General features: G+C 32.8%; 1 protein-coding gene across 4 annotated transcripts in view; it reads left to right on the forward strand.

Annotated features, from left to right (window-relative positions):
* LOC124540454 (solute carrier family 41 member 1) overlaps window positions 1-23,294 on the forward strand; it is a 121,258-nt gene that overhangs the window by 81,595 nt on the left and 16,369 nt on the right. For 2 of the 4 annotated variants that reach the window (XM_047118046.1, XM_047118045.1), the window contains exons 2-3: window positions 2,055-2,147; window positions 14,178-14,308. In XM_047118046.1, coding sequence (XP_046974002.1) covers window positions 2,057-2,147; window positions 14,178-14,308 — 222 coding nt within the window. In that variant the 5' untranslated portion in view covers window positions 2,055-2,056. Of the gene's footprint in view, window positions 1-2,054; window positions 2,148-5,713; window positions 5,799-9,392; window positions 9,633-14,177; window positions 14,309-23,294 lie in introns of those variants that run through there. The other 2 variants (XM_047118048.1, XM_047118047.1) reach the window with 2 other exon arrangements.

Below are 23,294 nucleotides of genomic sequence, written 5' to 3' on the forward strand. Positions count from 1 at the left end.
TTATTGATATTTTTTTGTAAATCAATTTTGGAAAAAGCTAAAACACATGATAACTCAAAAATGGTTCACTTTTGGATAATGCATATGGGGTTTAAAATTATTGCAAATAGTCACCCCTATCACCTCCTAGCGGATGTACGTCAAATTACCAATAACCCTGTATACACATGACATGATATGTATACATACGATCGAAGGTCGAGGGGAAGGACATAGGCTACTGGGGGTTACGGTTTGTAAACATTTATAAATTTCACACGAGTAAATCCGCAGGTTTATCTAGTTAAATGTATTGCTTATTGGTTTATTGCATTGACGTAATCTTCCCTGAGTTTATTTATTGATTTTAAATCATAACATTATGACGTACAAACTGCTTCGTTTAATCTTAAACTCAATTTTGATACGATACGTCACTCCTTGTTTTTGTTCGTCAAACAGACATGACCATGCAATCATGTTTTAAAAGATTACTGTAATACCCTTTTATTGGTGGATAATAAATTGCAAAGCATGGCTATATTTTAAAGGTGTTTGTACGCGTGAACGCGTGAATTTTGCGTTACGCGTTGAAAAATTATTTAACTATCAGTTTTAATCCGCGTCTCCGTTTGTGATGTAGGTTCTTGGTTGTCATGTGTTAAGCAAAAAACGTAGCCTTCATTTCATTTAAAGTATCATCAAATTCGGTTCATTGGTTTTGTCGTGAAAGAGCGACAGACAGAGACTTTCACATTTATAATATTAATAATGAAAAAAAAGAAAAAAAGAGTAACTTCTGAGTTTCTTGCCGGTTCTTCTCGGTAGAATCTACTTTCCGAACCGGTGGTAGCTTCACTTAATTGTAAAATGACGATTCAAAAGTGCTTGTAAAAGCCTACTTGAATAAAGTTTATTTTTATTTGATTTTGATTTGAATGTAGATTTATTTTATTGTCAAGGGTATAATGTGCGTTCAACGTTTGTTTTGCTGCCAAGCAGTAATATTATGGTTGTGTTCCGGTTTGACTACAGTCAGCCAGTATAACTAGGGACATTTTAGATCAGTTGATGGTGCTTAGGCGATGTAAGGAATGCTTAAAATTTCATACAATCATTGGTGACCTACAATGAAGCCATCCTAGGTATGCTATGATATAAATAAGGGTGTGACACTGGGGCGACTGATATTGCCGATAAAAGGATTTGATAAATTATTATTTTCAACATAAACAGATGTTTGCTTTCAATCTGTAAAATTAAGCAATTGAAAATTCAGCTTACTCAATATTTCGTAAAATAAAAGAACACATTCAATAATATATACGTTTCGAATCAAAATAAATCTGATTTTTTTAAGTAAACTTTACGATGAAGCGTTTTTGAATCGTCAATTTTCATTGAATTCAAAACCGTTTTCAGAAAGTACCAGCGATAAGAAACGGCAAGGAACTCGCATTTTTTTATCGTATAGGTTGGCGGACGAGCATATGGGCCACTTGATGGTAAGTGGTCACCATTACCGATAGACAATGACGCTGTAAGAAATATTAACTATTCCTTAAATCGTCAATGCGCCACTAACCTTGGGAACTAAGATATTATGTCCCTTGTGCCTGTAGTTACACTGGCTCACTCACCCTTCAAACTGGAACTCAACAATACTGAGTACTGTTGTTTGGCGGTAGAATAACTGATAAGTAAGTGGTACATACCCAGACGGGCTTGCACAAAGCCCTACCACCAAGAAGATACTCTTTATATATAAATAAACAGATTTATTGCTGTTATTCACAATTTTTGTTCAATCAATCGTGTGATTGATCTTACTAATTGTAATAAAAAAGTATTCTTTTATCGAATATTAAGATTCTTAAAAGACTTGTTAAAATTTTCAAATGGTAAATTGATTATATTTATGTATAAGATTCCTGTGTCTTATTGTATATGCATATACTTTTGCTTTTTATCTTTTACCCCCCTAGGGTATGAGTGTACTCTTATGTTTTGTATTAATAGTATGATAATATACATATGTTGTTATTTATGTTTAATATGTCGTTTCCTTGTTCCAGGCATGGTTGGAGCACCCGATGTTGTCAAGCCATCAGATAAGGTCGAAGCCTACTCACCGCACGTCAACGGAAACCCGATTTTTACTATCAGCGGTAATTATTAATCATTATTATTTTGTTATCAATATGTTTCGAAACAATCGAACAGAGTTACAATGGTGATAAAATATTTGTGATTTTTTCTGCGTATAGCGAGAGTCTTCCAATAAAAACTTTTAAAAAAATTCTAATTGTGATGGAACGTTGGAATTCCCAAGCACCGCTGAATTTTCGCATGCTTAATTTGTGTTTTTAATTCATCTCATGCTCAGCTGTGAAGGAAAATATTGTGAGGATTGAAACCAACATGTGCCTAATATCAATGAAATTCTGACACATGTGTATCCGACACCCACATTGGAGCATTGTGATGGAATATCCTCCAAGCCTTCTCCTCAAATGGGCAGGGGACCTTAGCCCAGCAATGGGAAATTTACATGCTGTTGTTCTTCTTAGCAATTCTGATGAGATAGGCTGGCGTAGAGTTATGTAGAGGATTATTCTACGGTTACAAAACAGAAAGGGTTAGCTAGTTTTATATAAATTAAAATTGAAAACACGTAACATTTTAGCTAGTCGGAAAACTTTGTACAATCTCACCTAGGATTTCATCTTATTAAGAAGTCACTCTTAATGAAATACTTTGCTTTACGAAGATTTGGATAGTATATTTTAGTAAAATGCCGTCGGTTATTTTGAAGGCACGTTAATTTTACAATTTAATCATAAAGTTCTTTCTATAAGATACACAAAATTAAAATAAGTTTTATAAAGTGAAAATATAGTATAGACTATATATATAGTATTATAGCACTTAATGCCAGGGATAGTTCTTAAGTAATATAATAGATCATCGTATCGGTCATATGGGTCATAATTGCCTGCCTATCGAAGTTATTACGAAGGTTGTGATCGGTAGTCGCCTAATATCATTAGTTAGGAGGAGAGCGGGTATTATAAGCCTATATCTTCCCAAACAATGAAACTTCAAAAGAATATAGCACATTATTCTATTATTAAATACTTAATGAATTGTTTATGATTAGATAGCTTAAAAATAGGTAAATATTCTGACAAGGAAGAATTTAATTGCTTTGTAAACTCATTAACTTTTTATTTAATAAATTTCATTAAAAAATATTATATTTAACTTTTATATTTTAAATTTAAATTTTAAAAATGTATTTATTTAATTTTTGTATTTTATTCTCAAATCATTTTTTTAATTTACATACATAAATAGTTTTATTTATATTTTTATTAATGTTCAGCTTACGTACAAAAGACAACATACAATTAATACAAATTAGACTATTTTTTATATGTGTATCGAACTAACCTAATTCCAATCAATGTTACCTATTCCGTACCATTTAAACTGAACTCTTGACATGCAAAGGTAAATTATGAAAACAGCTCAAGTAACGAACTCAATATTTGTCAACCTATATCAAGTATTGGGATTTTTATTTATATGTTCAAAAATTCCAACCATGCACCGGATATATCCATCAGATATAACTTATCAATTGAAAATATATAATAATCAATCAAGCTATTAAAATAAGTTTTATAAATAGAAGCGGAAAAGTGATAACCTTGTCTGAATCGTTTTGAAGGATATAGATTTCGGGTCCTTGGTGTAATGGGCTACGGAGGATTTCCTTTCAGTTAGGCAGTGGAATCGTATCGACATAGTACATCTGCGTTTCCTTCTTTTTAGTCGTGACTCAGTGGAACTTTCCGCAAGACATCGTCTATTTAATGGGGTTAAACTCACCTAACAAAGTTTGTACATAAGAGGAAGTTTGAAAGTGACACCGATAGCCGAGAAGTTGTCTAGAAGGCAGCAACATAGTATGGGAGGAATTAGGAACATATTGTGAGGAAGACCTTTAGAATGGGATGGATATAGAAGTAGAGGACGACCGAAGAAACGATTGATGGATTATGTGAAAAACGATATAGTTACAAAGAATGTTACTTGTGAGATGACGTCTAACAGAGATGTATGGAAGGAGAAGACATGCTGCGCCGACCTCAAATAAAATTGGGATAAGGGCAGGATGATGGTCACCCTACAAAGTTTTGGTTTTCATTGCGTTAATTTGTGGTATTAAACTTGGTTGTTGAACAGTGAAGTTCTAATATTGAGCAAACTTTAGAGAAGACATACAAACATAAATTGTCGTTTGGTTAATGAAGACACAGCTAATTACAGTACGACACAACATAGATGTAGCATCGGATTAAATGTCAAGTAGTCTATCCCAAATTATCAATATTTATTTCTTATGTGAATGTGATCTTTATACAAACGTAAGAACTTCATATGACCTAATATATTCGTCAATTTGACAAGTCGATTTACATGCACTTGCTTTCTCGGGTTGAACCGACGCGAGAATCTGTAGCGACGAATAGCGTGGAATGGCACGATAGGGAGCTTTTTCTATTGCTTGTGCAAATTTGCCAATGCTATATCTAAATTGTGTCATACCATGCGTATCTGTTATAGTTCGAAAAGCGTTAGTTTTTAAATAACCAAAATAACCAATAACAATAAAAGAAAATAACCAATCAACAATTTGTCATCTATTGATAACAAAAGAATAAATTCCCCCTTTACATAATGTTCTGTCAGAATGTCTGATAGCTAGGCAAAGACCTACTCTCTCGAATACCACTTCCAGTTGGAGTTACTTCACTTACTGGCACATTTAATCTAACGCATTAAGATTTGACACAAGATACTTACTATAAAACTATTGACGATCTCCCTGGTCAAGTAGTGTGTACACCAGTTTTCATGGGTATACCAAATCAAAATCAAAATAAACTTTATTCAAGTAGGCTTTTACAAGATCTTCGATCACTTTGAATCGTCATTTTACAATTAAGTGAAGCTACTACCGGTTCGGAAAGTAGATTCTCCTGAGAAGAACTGGCAAGAAACTCAGTAGTTACTCTTTTTCAACATTTAAAAAATACAATTACATATATGAGTCGAGGTACCGAATCGATGTTGAAAAAGATCATTAATTTTCTGTAGTCTGGAGTCTGTCTGTGGTAACGTCGTTACTTCTGCCTTTTCATAACACACGTGCTTTAGTAACTAACATTGACATTGGAGTAATGTATGTAATGTTGTCTAACATTTAAATATACTCTAAGAATTGGATTTGAACCCATAATCAATTAAGATTCACAATTCTTAGCCTCTAAGCTGTGCAGCTCATATTCATGAAACATTTGGTCCTCTTAAAACTATAACCTATCAAAATATGAAAGTTGCGTTTTGACAGGATTATGTTTTGCATAATTTCTAACAAACACACATACAAAATGTACAGTTATGTATTAGTACGATTTAACGATTATCCAACGTAATTTGATATTGATATTGAAAAGATTACATCGATTTAATTAAAATATTTAAAGAAAAAAAATATTAATTAATCAATTTGTTTTATATTTATCGAATGTAATTGTTAATAGCTTTGATTCGTTATAATTCTGTCTAGATAAATATATAATTAATCGATCCCCAGATACATAGATAAAAGATAAATGTATTATGTATCTCGCAAAATTCGACTTAATTGAAGGAACATAATTAACAAATTCACTAATTGTTGAGGCGTGTCTTGGAACAGATTGTGTCAGGAGGCGAATACGATCGATTGATTATGGATTCGAATTTGAGTGAGTTTTTTTATTTTTTTTTATTATCTAATAATTTTATTATAATAATAAAAAATATATATACAAAATATACTAAGATATTATGTTGATAATGTCGATACTGTTTTGTCGGTAGCTATCGTTATTTTTTTTATTTTCAAACATCAATATTATTTTTTTTAATATTCAAAGGGAATTATGTTAGTTAGAGATATATGATCACGGAGAGTACCGTAAAACTATTTATTTATTATTGATAACAGCAAAATTACTCCATAGATATAACGTATTTATGGTATATTTTAAATTAGTTCATTGACGTGTAATTTCAGTAAGATCTAGGTTTCCTTACACAAATATTTCGTTAACGACCTTGTAAACGAATATCTGTACCATTTAAAAATACGTGTAACTAAAATAAAGGAAGAGGTTTCGCATGTCATTTTAATTTACATGGCTAATAAAAATATACAGTTATTTTAGTATTGGGAATAAATTAAGTTTCTTTTACAGAATTTAAAAAATGAACAAATTTAAGACGGAAATAAAGGAACTATAATTTACGTCGTATTTTATAATATGAGACTTTTGAGCGTTCCGTTTTTTTATACTTCTATTCTTTTTTTGCAATTGTTATTTATTGTTTAAAAATAATTCTATAATTTCTTTTCGTATATTATAAGCGTTTATTCCACGATTTATTGATCTCTCCAAAATAACTTAAAATTAATAGAGTATTTTAATCCCAGTTCAATATTCTTATTATCTAGATAACTAAAATATTTATATCATAAAATTATTTAGTTAACATATATTATTATATAATATTAGATAATAATTGTAAGTTTTCTATAGATTCAGTTAACATATGTTTACACTTTTTCTGGAACGCGTCGATGTACGCGAACAATTAATTTCGTAAATAAGCGGGTATAAATTTTTTATATTTTGTTTTCTAATTTTATATCAAAATAAATGAATATTACTCTAAGATAAACAATTGCGTCAACTTACTACTAACTAATCATTAAGTTTGTAGTTGGCTGATTCGTAAATTAATTCATACAGAAAAAAAAATCAAAACGTAGTGTTGCTACATTCAAAAACATAAAAAATTATTTAAACAACAACACAATTTAAATTTGACAATTAATTTCATTTTTGTATCAAAATTACTGTAACATTTTTTATTATTAAATTCGTAACGAAGGTTTTATAAGTAAATATTAGTATTGCAAGTTAATTGCATTCACTTTAATATAAGCGTATAATTTATAATGTTTTATGTGTTAGAAAATACAATAATAAACGTGAAAGTTCTGGGAAAGACAAGTCTCATTGTCCCGTCTGTATTGTTAGACCTTTCGAAGTAACGAGTCAAATAATTACAACCAATATTTTATCGATAAGTATCTGGTACTCAAAACCGATTGACTCTCTAGACGCAATGAGAAATATATATCTGTCTTTTTTTAATGACAACATTTCTTTATTCAACGTTAATCTTCTATCTTTCTTATTTACAAAAATATGATAAGATACAGCTATAAATATCACAATTTTGTAGGTATTTTGATGATTTTTTTTAAACTGACCACGTGTATGTCACGCTATACAAGCATTATATTATATATCACCGTAAAATATTAAATACCGTTACATTATAAACTCGCGCAGTTGTAAACAGTTGAAAGATTGTGAACGTTTATTCAAATTACAATAAAGTAAAAAATAACAGCCTGTAAATTTCCCACTGCTGGGATAAAGTCTCCTCTTCCTTTAAGCAGAGGGTTTGGAACATATTGCTGTTCACCACCACGCTGTTCCAATGCGGGTTCAAAACCCAGGCAAGCATCACTATATATAAATATGTGCTTAATTTGTGTTTATAATTCATCTCGTGCTCAGGAAACCTGCACGTCTCTAATTTCAACGAAATTCTGCCACATGTGTAGTCCACCAATGAGAATTGAAACAGCGCGGTGGAATACTTTCAAACCTTCTCCTCAAAGGGAGAGGAGGCCTTAACCCAGGTTTAAAGGGGAGGGGAACATGTGTTCTGTTAGAGGATTATATATTGTATATAGATTGACGACCTCCGCGGTCTAGTGGTGTGTTCACCGGTTTTCATTGGTACGTCACTCCAAAGTCCCGGGTTCGATTGCCGGCCGAGTCGATGTAAACTACCATTAGTTTTCTATGTTGTCTTGGGTCTTCTTACATTAGGATCAGAGTAATGTATGTGATGTTGTCTCATATTTATTATTTATATGACAAAGAGTAGAGTAAGGCAATAGTTGTACAAAATGTCTCATTATGTCAGTACAGCGACGAAGTCAGGCTTTCTTAATATATTTTTTTGATATCCACTTAACAACAGCCCAACATTATCAAATAATAAATATTGAACAATGATAGTGAACTAAAATTGTAAATCCAAATCTATTTTAATTATTGACAATTTATAAAAGACTACCTAATATAATACGATAACATTTTTAATTATTTTAAAATAAGCTAAATACTCACACTTGCATACCTTCATATATATGTAAACCTACACATTCAATTATCACTACATAATATAAAACAAAGCCCGGCCGCGTCTGTCTGTATGTTCGCAAAAACCTCCAAAATTACTAAACGGATTTTCATGCGGTTTTGACTAATAAACAGAGGGACTTATGAGGAAGGTTTAGGTATATCATTTATTAAGGTTTTTGTGTTAATAAATTGAAATGGAACGGCATTTGTTAAACATTTCGGAAAAAAGCAACAAAAATATTAAAATAAAAGTAAAAAATTAAAAAAAAATCTTATATCCTCCCGTGCGAAGCCGGGAAGGATCACTAGTTATTATATAATTACACACTTCTCTACCTCAGGAGATAGGGTTACATTGTACGACGCATAATTGTCTTTTTTTAAATATACCTTTTTTATTATATTCAATATAAGAATGGCATAAAGTTTTTAATGTATGACGTGAACGTATCTATTACTACTAGCGACACGCCTTCACACGGGTGCAATACCGATACTAAACCTTCCTCTCGAATCACTCTATCTATTAAAAAAAACCGCATCAAAATTCGTTGCGAAATTTTAAAGATCTAAGCATACATAGGGTCAGACAGAGGTAAGCGACTTTGTTTTATACTATGTAATGATAATTATGTATTTTCCAAGTTACACTGTAATTTTATTTTGAATGTACGACGTTAAGGGATCTTAAACTATGATAGTGGAATATATAGGGGATTTTTTTAAAGATTAACGTTTAAGAAAACATTTATTATTTCCTTAGAAAAAATACCCAATTGATATAATCATAATAATTATCAAAAACAATATTTCCTTACAATCATAAATAATTAATCGAATTATAAACAATTTAATAACAAACTCATTACTATATATCATTTGTAAACAATGTTTGTGAACGATGAATGTCATTCATTTTGAATGTCAAAGTGAATGTAAGTTTCGATCCAAACAACGTGTATTATGATCATTCGTAAAATACCCGCGTGCAAACCTGGCATTGCTAACGAGTAGTCAAAAAATATTATGTATTTTATCTATAATTATGTAAGAAAATAATATATTTGTTATATAACTGATCGGTGTCATTTCAACGTCTATAAAGCAATGTGTTTTTGTATAGGAAATAATTAGTTTCCGTATTAAATGTTTCTCAGCGACGACCAGTTCTGGTTTAGTGATGTCAAAGATAGTGCGTTCGTTCTGTGCAGTGATAAATATTTGATAAAATGTCATATTACATCGGGACGAGTGTTATAGAAATGGCTGTCAGGAAATATATGAGAAAAATGAATGGATACACGATGCTGGGTAATGTATATGTCGTTTTTAAATTTAAGTAAGTTATATGAAAGTGTTAACAGGACAGGAAGGACTTAGAACCCGGCTAAATTAAATATTACTCTTTTATCGAAAAAATATATGATGATCAAGTATCATCATTTACTGACAAATTCATATACAATCAGTAACATATAATTACGCAATGATTAATTCTTAGATAAAAATCAAATGTTTATTTCTTGCAGATTTTGTTATCCCTTAGAATATGTTTTAGTAAAAACCCTGTGTACATGTTAAATTTATTCATTTATCAATGAGATTATTTATAAAAAACTATTTAAAACGTATTACTTGTTTAAAAATAGCAACCCCACAATTTGATTGCTGGCCAATTAGATATTTGTTGTTTATCTTCTTGATAACTTCGCTAATTATGAACCGATTAGAATGATTTGTTTTCTATTACAAGCTAAGCCTTGAGTCTTAGAAAAAAGGTTAAAGGAACAATTAGTGAATATAAGCAATTAAATTCAAAATCAAGGTCAACATCATTATTGAATAAATATCAGACTTTTATTTAAAATAATGCTACCGGTTTGGGGAGTGACCATTAATATTCCGTTCCATACGAAATTGGTAACTTTCATAATTTGCAATATATACACACACACACAATGATATTAAGACCGCATTCCTATCGTGTGCGAATTCTCATCGCCTTGTTAAGCCCATGCATTGAACTTGATATTTATCAAAAGTCATCCGACGACCGGTATGGCCAGTTGCGTCGTCTCGATGAACGGGTCCACTTCGGTCCATCCTCCATCTTCCCAATTCTGGCTAAGCATTCTGTCCATCTCCTCGTTAACAACGATACGCTCCCAAATGTAATAGACCTCCTCCATTAGTCTAAATACATGTGTAATCTTAACAAAATGAGACCTCCTAAAATTAATCAGATTGCTTAACAAAATTTAAGTGGTGTTATGATGATTTCGAAATTGGTCAGACAGCTTGATGGAAAAAAGTCTTACAACAATCGAGTGAAGGCGAATAATTGTGACGTCATCGGTAGAAATTACGACATTCTGTGTCTTATGTGCAATCGTGGTAGATTATGACCGTTCACTTTATATATACGACAAGCTGTGCACGCGAATTCGTTCACTATTGTATTAAAAAAAGTTATTGTTGTAGCCTAACTTATTACATCATCTATCTACCGATGATAATCCGATCAAAATCGGTTCAGCCGTTCCAGAGATTAACTGGCCCAAACAAACAGACACACAGTTGAAAGTTGTAAAAGTGCTATTTTGGTATAAATTTTGTACCCTGTATAAATACATATGCATTTAGTAAAAAGAGGTTATTTTAATATTACAAAACAGACACTCCAATTTTATTATATGTATAGATTTTTTTGCAAGAATTCAACAATACAACTCGGCTTAACCTATTTAATTTTGATAATTCTAAAAGAAGTATCGTAATAGTTATATAAAATAGATAATAGATACAATACAAAACCGAGATGACTCAGCAGATAGAAATAAATAGTCGGTTCAAATCCGGACCAGAATTAATGGCTTTTAATTTGTTTTTGTAATGTTATGATTGAGGATTACGCGCTATGTAAAAGCATTGTAAATGTTTATTTTATTATTTACTGTAAAGGCAGTTTGGCATAACGGCCATCAAATACAAAATACTAGTAGTCGCCCGAAGATTCGTTCGTGTTTTAGGAAGTAGGTTGTCATGCAAAAAGGTAGCCTATGTCCTTTTTTGGAGTTTAAGTTTACTTCATAACCAAATTTCATCAAATTCGGTTCAGCGGTTTGTTCGTGAAAGATCGACAGAAAGACGAAGTTACTTTCACATTTATAATATTAATATAGAAATATATATTTATAAGGTTTTAGAAAACTTAAATTACTTATTACATCGTCTGTGCGTCATATGTAGATGTAATACTGACTTATTTACCTTTCAGACCGAAACACATAAATATTAATCATTGCTGTTTACCAGTACAAAATAATGAGTCGTTGATCCTGATGATAATATGTCGGACTGGATATATGCCACCTGATGGTTAGTGGTCACCGCTGCCCTTAAATCGCAATGCATAACCAGCCTTATCAAATGAAAAGTTATGCCACTTATGGATATATGGGTACTGGCTCACTCACCCTTCAAATTGGATCATAATACAATACTAAGCACAGCTGCTTGGCGGTACCATATTGTATTTGTGCTACAGAAAAGGGCTATTCGCGCAATCAACAACCTAGGCGCTAAAGAACCAATGAGCTTTATATTCTGTAATGTATGTACGGAAAAATATTTAGGACTTCATGAGAAAAGTAATCACAGCATTGGTACGAGGAACAAGGAATTTGAGTTAAAGTTTGATTAATATCTTATGATGAGTTGGTGGTACCAAGCCCAAATAACATAATATTATAATTGTATATATTGTATACATATAATATGCCGTCAGTAACGCTGTCGGGACATAAACGCTGTCTCGCAGACAATGTCGATGGCGTCAAGCCTATTTGAAGCGATTGTGTTCGGTCAATAAAGTTTGAATAAATAAATACCTACCAAGACATATTCCCTAAGCCCTGTGTGGAGCAAAAGTCATAAAACGAACCGGCCAGACACGATCGTAAAACGCCAATCCAGTCTACAGCCAAACGTGGTTACCCTAGCTAGTTGTTCTATATCTGTAATTTGTCTACAGTATTTTAATTAGTATATAATAAGCTCATTCAAATCAATTTGATTCAAGTAAACTTCACAAGGAAGCGTATTTGAATCTTCAATATTTAAATACTTTAACTAATGTTTCGGAAAGCAGCCTCCAGCAAGAAGAAACTGCAAGAAACTCTCATAGTTGCTCTTTTTAAATATACAGATTTACAATGTTGTTTTTTACAATAATTCTGTGACGGAACCCGAGCCTAAATCCAAGCGCTTTTTTCCAAAAAGTATTGTTTTAATGCAAAATAAGATTTACTTAAAACTCATAAGCGTGAAGACCTCTGTCTTGGCAAAATACCATTCCGTTTGATTATGAGAAACGCTATAATACACCTGGATTGACAAGCACACTCGAATCGTCTACGTAATTGGTTAAAATAGCCTCCCTGACCGAAATCAGTCACGCACTCAAAGTAGTAGTAGTAACAACCTGTACATTTCCCACTGCTGAGATAAGGCCTCCTCCTCCATTACGGAGAGGGTTTGGAACATATTCCACAACGCTGTTCCAATGCGGGTTGGTGTAATGCACATGTGGCAGAATTTAGATGAAATTAGACACATGCAGGTTTCCTCACGATGTTTTCCTTCACCGCCGGGTACGAGATGAATTATAAACACAAATTAACCACGTATATATAGTGGTGCTTGCCTGGGTTTGAACCCGAAATCACCGGTTAAGGTTCGTTCTAACCACTGGGCCATCTCATTAACTCATTAGTTTCTATAGAACAGCTGATCAATATAGTTATTGTCTTATCTATCTATGTTAGATCAGACAGTAAGCCAAGATACGCATTGTTGTAAATCCCAGAACCGAGATGCAAGATACACAAATCAAATTAGATTCCGTATTGAATACATAGTAAATCCCTTATCTATATTTGTATCGAAAATATTAATAAAATAATACATATAATGTGGTTATGCAACTCGTTATCAAATACGATGATATTCGAAATATGTATATGTATAAGTCTAGTCATTCACGTTCATAAATAAATAAATATTGGACAACATAACACACATTACTCTGATCCCAATGTAAGTAGCTAAGGCACATGTTATGGAAAATCAGAAGTAACGAAGGTACCACAAACACCCAGACCTAAGACGACATAGAAAACTAATAAAGCTTTAACATCGACTCGGCCGGGAATCGAACCCGGGACCTCAGTGGCGTACCCATTAAAACCCACTGGTTTTAATGGGTACACACCACTCGACCACGGAGGTCGTCAATGTTCATAATATTTATATTTACGATATCCACTGAAATAAGACTTTTTAGCAAACATGTGTTCTACTAATTATTCTTATTAAACTTTTTGATGCTTCGACATAAAATTATTAATATAATAATAGATAATGTTCCACGGGCTCCACATGTCACTATTATTATAATCAGAGTTTATGAAACGAGATGTATGAAAAGTTAATAATTATTGCTCATTTTAATATACACAAGATGAGTGATGAGTGATGAGTCGAGATGGCCCAGTGGTTAGAACGCGTGCATCTTAACCGATGATTGGGGGTACAAACCCAGGCAAGCACTGCTGATTCATGTCCTTAATTTGTCTTTATAATTCATCTCGTGCTCAGCGGTGACGGAAAACATCGTAAGGAAACCTGCATGTGACAAATTTCATTTGTATTCCACCAACCCGTATTGGAACAGCGTGGTGGAATATATTCCAAACCTTCTCCTCAAAGGGAGAGGAGGCCTTTAGCCCAGCAGTGGGAATATACAGGCTGTTGTTGTATATACACAATTTTGATGATGACCGTCATTTGTTACAGATGAGATTGGGAGTCCGGACAGTGGTTTTACAATGGCTTCGATGAATTCAAACGGGGACCTAAAGAGCCCCGGAAGTCCCCCGGACAAGAAGATCACTGAAGCGGATGCGGAAAAACAACCTTTATCTGGCGTAAGTTAATTCTTTTTTTGAAACGTCTGGCGATTCGAATTTCGAGGCCGTTATTGAGTGAAACTTTTGTGACGCAAATTTGACTTAAACGTTATTGACGACCTCCGTGGTCGAATATGTGCACACTGGTTTCAATAGGTACGCTACTGCGAGGTCCAGGGTTCAATTCCGATGTAGAAAAAGTTCATTAGTTTTCTATGTTTTCTTGGGTCTGTGTATTTGTGGTACGATAGTTACTTCTGATTTTTCATAACACATGTGCATTAGCTGCTTACTTAATTGGGATCAGAGTAATGTATGTGATGTTGTACAATATATTTTTTTTTAATAAATTAATATTTTAAAATAATCTTAATGAATCTGAATGAAGGGATGACCAAGCCGTAAACAGCTGGACCGATTAAACTAATTTGTTCTAACTCATTGTTATGTTTGCTATTGTCTGGAGAAGATTTTTATGATGGAAAACATAAAGAAAGTCGCTCGGAACATTAGAAAATTTCATAATTCTTAACGACCATACTAACTTATCTCCAAAATCATTAGAATACAAAAACAATAAATTTTGTAATATTTATTTATTATACCAATCGAATTCAATATTCATGATGATTCAAGGTAGGGTAACGTCTGTTAGGTTAGTTAGTGACTTGGTAAACTTAATTTATGGGAGCCCACTTAAATATTTATTTTATTTTGCTTTTATTTTATTTTGTTATTAGTAGTATTGTAATATTTTACAGCGGCAACAGTAATACAGCATCTGTTAAAGTTTCCTCTGTCTAACTATCTCGATTTAAGAGATACAGCCTGATAACAGTCGTACGGACAGCGAAATCCTAGTAATAAGTTTTTATTAATTCTAACCTTAGGGTAAGGAACCCTAGAAATGAGCATCGTAGCATACAATACTATATCGTTCAACCGATCGCCATGACAGTTCGTTTACATTTAAACTAGGATTGATTTAAATAGTATTATTAAATATTTTTCACGAGCAAATTTAATTGATTATAAATCGACTGACCACTTACCATCATGTCCACTTATCATTATTCGCCGTCCACCTACCTGTTATATATAAAATAAAAATTGCTAGGAAAACATTATACAGATAACAAATTATTTCATACAAAACGCTTTAACGCCTTTCTAGAACATCTTGTAACTTAAATATTCACTGTGACGTCACGCATATGACAAAAAAAATAATTAATATTGTTTCGTTATTTCATCCGAAGTCATGTAATCATGTGACGTATACGGACTTAATAATTCGGATATTATTTTCTTCCGTATAGTGAAAAACTTTATTTAAACATAATATATATGAGAGTAATATATAGTCATGACTAGTTTTGCATAGGCTTCGCACGCTGAGTCGAGATGGCCCAGTGGTTAGAACACGTGCATCTTAACCCATGATTGCGGGTTCAAACCTAGGCAAGCACCGCTGATTCATGTGCTTAATTTGTCTTTATAATTCATCTCGTGCTCAGCGGTGAAGGAAAACATCGTGATGAAACCTGCATGTGACAAATTTCATAGAAATTCTGCCACATGTGTATTCCACCAACCCGCATTGGAACAACGTGGTGGAATATGTTCCAAACCTTCTCCTCAAAGGGAGAGGAGGCCTTTAGCCCAGTAGTGGGAATTTACAGGCTGTTGTTGTTGTTGTTGTTGTTCGCACGCTTTTTAGAGTTAGTTATCATATATCAGGCAAAAAAGTAGCCTATGTCCTTTTTTGGAGTTCGAGTTTGCTTCACACCAAATTTCATCAAAATCGGTTCATTGGTTTGGTCGTCAAAGAAAGACAGACAGAGTTACTTTCACATTTATAATATCAAGTGTAGAAGTATAATAATGATAATTGTAATAATTATTTTGATAAATAACCTCTTACAGTTTCAAACGAACTGGAAAATTGCCTGATTCAAATAGATAAATAAAAAAAAAACAAGTTGTTTAGAAAATATTTTTTATTTACATATTGTCATAATTAGCGGCAATAATACCTTAAATTACATGAATAAATGCGAACGTTTAAATCATTTTATGGTGCTTGCTTTTCACGAATGACAATTGCTTGTGTGCGTGTGCGCGAATAGTGCGTACGTTTAGACGTGTTTGTAAATATGCGAGCGTGTGAGTAATAATATTATATGTCAAGATTTACTCTGTTCCCAGCTTCTAATAGTATAAAATAAATAATTAAATAAATATGAGACAACATCACATACATTACTCTGATCCCAATGTAAGTAGCCGAAGCACTTGTGTTATGGAAATCAGAATTAACGACGGTACCACATACACCCAGACCCAAGACAACATAGAAAACTAATGGTAATCTACATTGACTCGGCCGGAAATCGAACCGGGTTCTCAGTGTGGCGTACTCATGAAAACCGGTGTACACACCACTCGACCATGGAGGTCGTTATAATTACCGCATGGAATACGTTAGTCTGAGGTTTTTTTATCTTTTATCCAAATTCCATTGGAACAGGCTATAAAGTCCAGTATTGTCACTTTTATAGCATTTTCTTAAGGTCTAGCACCGTAAGAAATTTTAACAAATTTTGTCATCGCCAATTCATCAACTATGAGATCTAAGATGTTATGTCTCATACCTGTAGTTAGTAGCATACTCACCCTTGAAACCGGAACACAGTAATATAACTTTGTATCGCTGTATTCCGATATGGCGGCATACGATCTGTGGACGGTACCTACCCACTGTCTTACACAATGAACTACAACCTAGTAAATAAATATACAACGTGCTTGTATCACTTATCGTATCAGATTATACACGTTATCAATTTTATCATCAGATATATTTAATCAATTAACGTATGAATTCCAATTATTTAACACATGGCTTGTATATAAGTAGAATTTTTACTTTTATTCAATCAAAAATCAACCTTCAAAAATCGTCTCTGAAATTTACTTCGGTGTATATGATAATTTCGATTTATATGTAAACTAGCAACCCGCCCCGACTTCGCACGGGTGCAATACTAAATATACTACAGAATTTGTTAATTTACGACAACACATTAGAAACTTCTAAAATTACCATTGTTTCTTTACTATATTGTTCACGTATTATATACACAAACCTTCCCCTCGAATCACTCTATCTATTAAAAAAAACCGCATCATAATCCGTCGCGTAGTTTTAAAGATTTAAACGTACAAAGGGACATAGGGACAGAAAAAGCGACTTTGTTTTATACTATGTAAAGATCATGTATTAATTTTGCACAGTCGAAGACTAGGTGTTCTTAGTTAGCCCTTCAATTTATTTTGTTTATCATATAGGTTGGTGGACGAACTATATGGGCCATCTGATGGTAAGTGGTCACCGTCCGTCCATAGACAATGGGGATGTAAGAAATATTAAACATTCCTTACAAAACCTTTGCGCCACATACCTTGGGAACTAAGATGTTATGTCCCTTGAGTCTGTAGTAGCGCTGGTTCACTGGCCCTTCAAATCTGAATACAGGAATTCAACAATATTGAGTACTGTTGTTTGGCGGTAGAATAACTGTTGAGTGTGTGGTGTGGTAACCTACCCAAACAGGCTTTTTAACGCTACCACCAAGTAAGCCTTATCTTGTCGTGTCTATACAATAATTGTCTTTCGAATATATCTATATTAATATTATATAATATGTTATACTATATATGTTGTACATAATACAGTTTTTAACATATTGTGAAGCAACTGTAGGTGCGCTCGCTTTTTCAAAATCATCATCAAGCTTTAAGGTTTTTTTCAAAATCGGTCCAGCAATCTAAGTCAGTTATATACACATATACAGTTATGTACAGTCGAGGTAAGAAAAGGTTCGCCACCTTAAGATCTATTTTCGTGTGCTCAGTATGAGCGATAATCTGCTTTACCGAATGACATATTGCATCGCAATGATTTGATGTTTAGATTCAAAAGGTACTAAGAGCTCAATACTTGATAAAGGACTTTAAAAACAAACGAAGGTTTACTTACTCTGACTGTTCATAAATATTGAGTAACAAAAAGTATCTCATATCAGTGATGAACATTTACGCACATGTATATTAACGTCATATCATATCACAGTATGTAGATTGCGTTTACACGATATCTATGTACATATAATAAAATTATACTGTCTGTTTGTAATATTAAAATAATCACTTTTACTAAATGCATATACGTATGTTTACACGGTGTATATATGTATATAAAAATATCAATTTTTACATTTTTTGTCAGTCTTTCTTCTTAAACTAGAGTAACTTAGGCTATTTTTATTTTAAAATTATATATAAAATAATAATAAAGTCACGCTGTAATGTCCAAATACTAGCAGTACTGCACGCAGCTTTCAGGCGTGCCACCATTTCGCCATCACGTCGGGTATCACAAAAGCTGTTTAATTACACATTTAATTAGTTATTACAAATACACAGCTCAATTTTTATATATGCATATATAGTAAACTCTGTGAATTGAACAATAAGTTTTTTCTTAAATTCAACCGCTCGCGAAATCGACATATTTAGTATCTTCCAAAAATGAAATATAAAAATAGAATCTTGCTATATTTAGAATTAGACCAATGTCTTGGGGCGGAAAAGTACGTGAAAACTTTTACGACTTTCAATTGTAAATTGTTTTCTATCCATAGAAACACATTTTAAAACTGACTAGTCTAACGAAATAGGACGGTAAACGAAATTATAAACGACTTTGTAAAATTAGAATATTTTTTAAACATATTATGCGGTTCGATTATATCTTTTTTCTATTCATACACTTTCCTTTTATTTCCAAATTGAATATATTGAGGGTCGAAAAGCTTGTCAAAAGATAACAAACCTAAAATATTGACAAAAAAAAACCATGAACTATTTTATCTTTCCTTTAAACTAGATTTATAAAAAAAATACTACCAGCCAATATGAGAAATATAAAATTCATCCTGGGAATTTTATTATCTGTGATAAGAAAACGAATTATCACGTCCCTAGAGGTAATCGAACTGGCTTTTATTATCTTCACTGGATATAGTATATAATCCTTAGTTTCAGAAATTTTGCTTTTAAACTCATCGATAAAATTCATTATTATAATAACTCATTTCGAAGAAAACAAGTTGATGACTTATTATATTAAACTGTTACTAAAAAATAAATGTGCATTTTCCGACGCCCGAGAGAAGATAACTCAAAGTAATAAAACAAATTAACTTAAACTTAAGATAAACTGGTAAAATTTTTTTTATTAATTAATATTGCCGAGAGTCAAGATGGCCCAGTGGTTAGAGCGCGTACATCTCAACCAATGATAACGGGCTCAATCCAAGCACCACTGATATTTCATATGCTTAATATGTGTTCATAATTCATCTACAACTCGGTGGTGAAGGAAAACATCGTGAAGAAACCCGCATGTGCCTAATTTGAACAAAATTCTTCCACGTGTGAATTCACAAAGCCGTATTAAACCGGGGCAGCATGTGGAATATGCTCCTAACCTTCTCCTCAAAGGGAGAGGAGCCAGCAGTGGGAAATCGACGACGATTGGTCAATGAACGATTTGCGGTGTTTATCTTAAATGATCTCATTAGTCAAGATCGTGGAAACACATCTTAATTTGACGACCTCCATGGTCGAGTGGTGTGTACACCGGTTTTCTTGGGTACGCCACTCTGAGGTCCCGGGATCGATTCCCGGCCGAGTCGATGTAGATTACCATTAGTTTTCTATGCTGTCTTGGGTCTGGGTGTTTGTGGTACCGTCGTTACTTCTGATTTCCATAACACAAGTGCTTCAGCTACTTACATTGGGATCAGAGTAATGTATGTGATGTTGTCTCATTAATATAATCTGTAATAGTATTTATCTTTCATTTAGTATTCGACGTTGAAGGAATACGTCCTGAGCAAATCTGAGTATGGATAATCTGATTGGTTGTCTAACAAATTATTATTAATTGGATTATAATTTTAAATGAAAATATATTGCTGCTTAGACGTACTAGATAAGAAAACCAAAAAAAAAGCCAAGTCATGAGTTTACGTAATCTACATCTTCGTAACTCGTTAATATCCAAATATATCCAAAATGCTGATATTATTCCAACGTCACGTCCATGCCTTTATTATCATTATCAGGGCTGTGATGCATGATGAATTTAATGCGTAAATACTTAAAGTAAATCACACAGTTACGTAATTAATTACTTATTTCCATTAAGCCTACACTTTAACCAGTTAGTGTAAAATTTCGAAACGCTAAGATGACTGGATGATTGGAAAATTTGGCTAATTTCATGTTCAAAGGGGATAAATCTTATTAATCCCATGCCGGGTTGTATTCTAATCTCTAAGTAACAACTTATTTTTATTATGTATTACGAATAAGATCTCAAATTTACTAAGGAATTACTAATATTCCTTTTTACCCCTCCTTTTAAGCTTATTACTTATAGGAATGGAGTTTAAAATAGACCAAAGGGTCATGATCGAACTGGACTGATGCGGCTTGTTACAGGCTTTTTTTAAGCGGCCCGTAACCCATTGCGCTAGGGACGCTTGTTATGTTATGCTTATACTATCACATATTTTGATAGCCCGATGACCCCATCGGATACACAGCTAGTATTCGATTGGATAAGCTAGTAGTCACTGCAACGTTGGATTTATACTAATTAACATCCAATTTCACCCTCTCGGGTTTGACTTAACTTTCCAGTAGCCGGTAGTAACCGCTCACGTCTGGGTACATTTTCCCAAAAAAAAAACAAAGATTATATGTCATATTTATAAAAGTAGACTTGGCAAATTTATCTACGACCTTAAACCGCCATTTTAACGCAACAGAAGATATTTTTATACATCTTTTAGTGTTCTATTCAAAGTTACATAAATTATAATCACGACAAGATAAAATAATAATTTAAATTAAATATAACTACCGTGCAAATCTTGAATCCGGTGGTAATGAGAAAATAATAAGACTTGCAGTATTTCCCGTTGGCGATTAAGATTCTCATTGCGATAAATAAACCACCAAAGTCACAAATAAAGGTGTATCAATGAAAAAAATGACTATATTATATTGAATTGTCTGCTGGCGAAGCTCCGAGGTGGCCCAATGGTTAGAACAGGTGCATCTTAACAGATGATTGCGAGTTTGAACCCAGGCAAGCACCTCTGAATATTCATGTTTCATAGAAATTCTGCCACATGTGTATTCTTCCAACCCGCATTGCAACAGCGTGGTGAAATATGTTCGAAACCTTATCCTCAAAGGGAGGCGACGCCTAAGCCCAGCTGTGGGAAATTTACAGGCTGGTGATATTGATGTTGAAGCTACGACCTCTCCTGTAAGATACAGCAAAACCTTTAAGCCCTACACGCTTCAAACGAGTTCATATAAGCATTGGAACAGTGTGGTGGAATATGTTCCAAACCTTCTTCGAGAGAAGGGAAATTTACAGGCATTACATTATTGTTGTTGTATGTCTTTAGGCAGTTTGTAAAAGTATTTCGAATCCATCAATCAAACTTTAAGAGTCCTCCTGGAACTATAACTCAATTCGGCCTCAATAGAAACTCTGCACTCCGAATGAACCTACATATGTACTTCTTCAAAATCAAACTCCTTTGTCGATCTACGTTGGTATAATAAAAGAAGTATCAAAATAGTTTGCATCAAACACCTGACAGGTGATGAATATTTTTGACAATTTACAATTAAGAATAACTCAAACTACATATCAGAATAGTTTGACATTTGACGTAACATTTTTAACAAATCGAAAACGAAATAAATTAATATTGGATATTGTTTCAGCGTTATTCTGGAGTCGAGTCAATTTGTAGTGAAATCTTGTGTGATCTGAGAGTGAGAAAATCAGAAAATATTATGTTAATTAATTTTTTTCAAGATAATTAAGTCTATGAATAATAAATTAATATTAAAATAAAAGTTGGTATTGTTGTCGTGTCTACATCCTACTGTAATTGTGAAGTATATAAAAGAAAAAGATTTTATTATAGTAATTCAATTTCTTATAATCGTAACTGTGTTATAGTCTACATTGTCTGACGTGAGTGTATTTATTCTGATTTTTAGTATAATTTATTATATTAAGAATAAATAAAAAAGGATTTAATATCTCAATAATTAGTTTCCTGAAAAAAAGTTTTATTGAGTAATTCACCACTTTTATCATTTTACCATTTTGATGGCAACTTATATTAAAGAGCTGACAGCACAAAAATAAGCTACTTTTGTTTTCAGAAAACGCAATGTAAAAACTCTTCTAAATATTTGATAGAATTAGGGCTGTTTCATAAGCATCTAAGTAGGTGTTTGTCTACTAATTTTATTATTTTATTGTCTGTCATCTCAAGTGACAGATATCGCGTAGCGCGGGAAAACAAAACAAAAGTTTTCTCTTGGCGAAGGCAGTGCACATCGAACCGACGCACAAAATAGAATATATTTAATCTAATTTATAAATCTACCATATTAAGCGCGAATAATTTGAACACATGCGACAAATATCGCCATCGATAACGTAACATCACGAACCATAGCGTAAATAAAGCATACGATTGTACACATCCCTTATATCGATACTTACCGTATTCACACTTGCCAAATAATTGTCATTTATTTATAATAACACATTGTTTTTCGGTCTGTTCTATGAACGTCACAATCGCAGTCTAAATTATAATAGTATTAATATAGATATATATCTATACTAATAGTATACATGCAAAGTAACTTCGTATCTCTGTCTGGCTGTTTAATTATCACAGCTGAACAATGTAATCGAAATTATTTAAATTTGGAATGTAACAGGCTTGACCCTCAAGGGAGATGGACTTCTATAATATATACTTTATAGATTAGATTAGTCTCTACCCCGTGCCTAAATGCGGTCAACGCCACGAACGATAACTAGTAT

The sequence above is a fragment of the Vanessa cardui genome, chromosome 25, assembly GCF_905220365.1.
Source record: "Vanessa cardui chromosome 25, ilVanCard2.1, whole genome shotgun sequence".
Classification (NCBI taxonomy): Eukaryota; Metazoa; Arthropoda; class Insecta; order Lepidoptera; family Nymphalidae; genus Vanessa; species Vanessa cardui.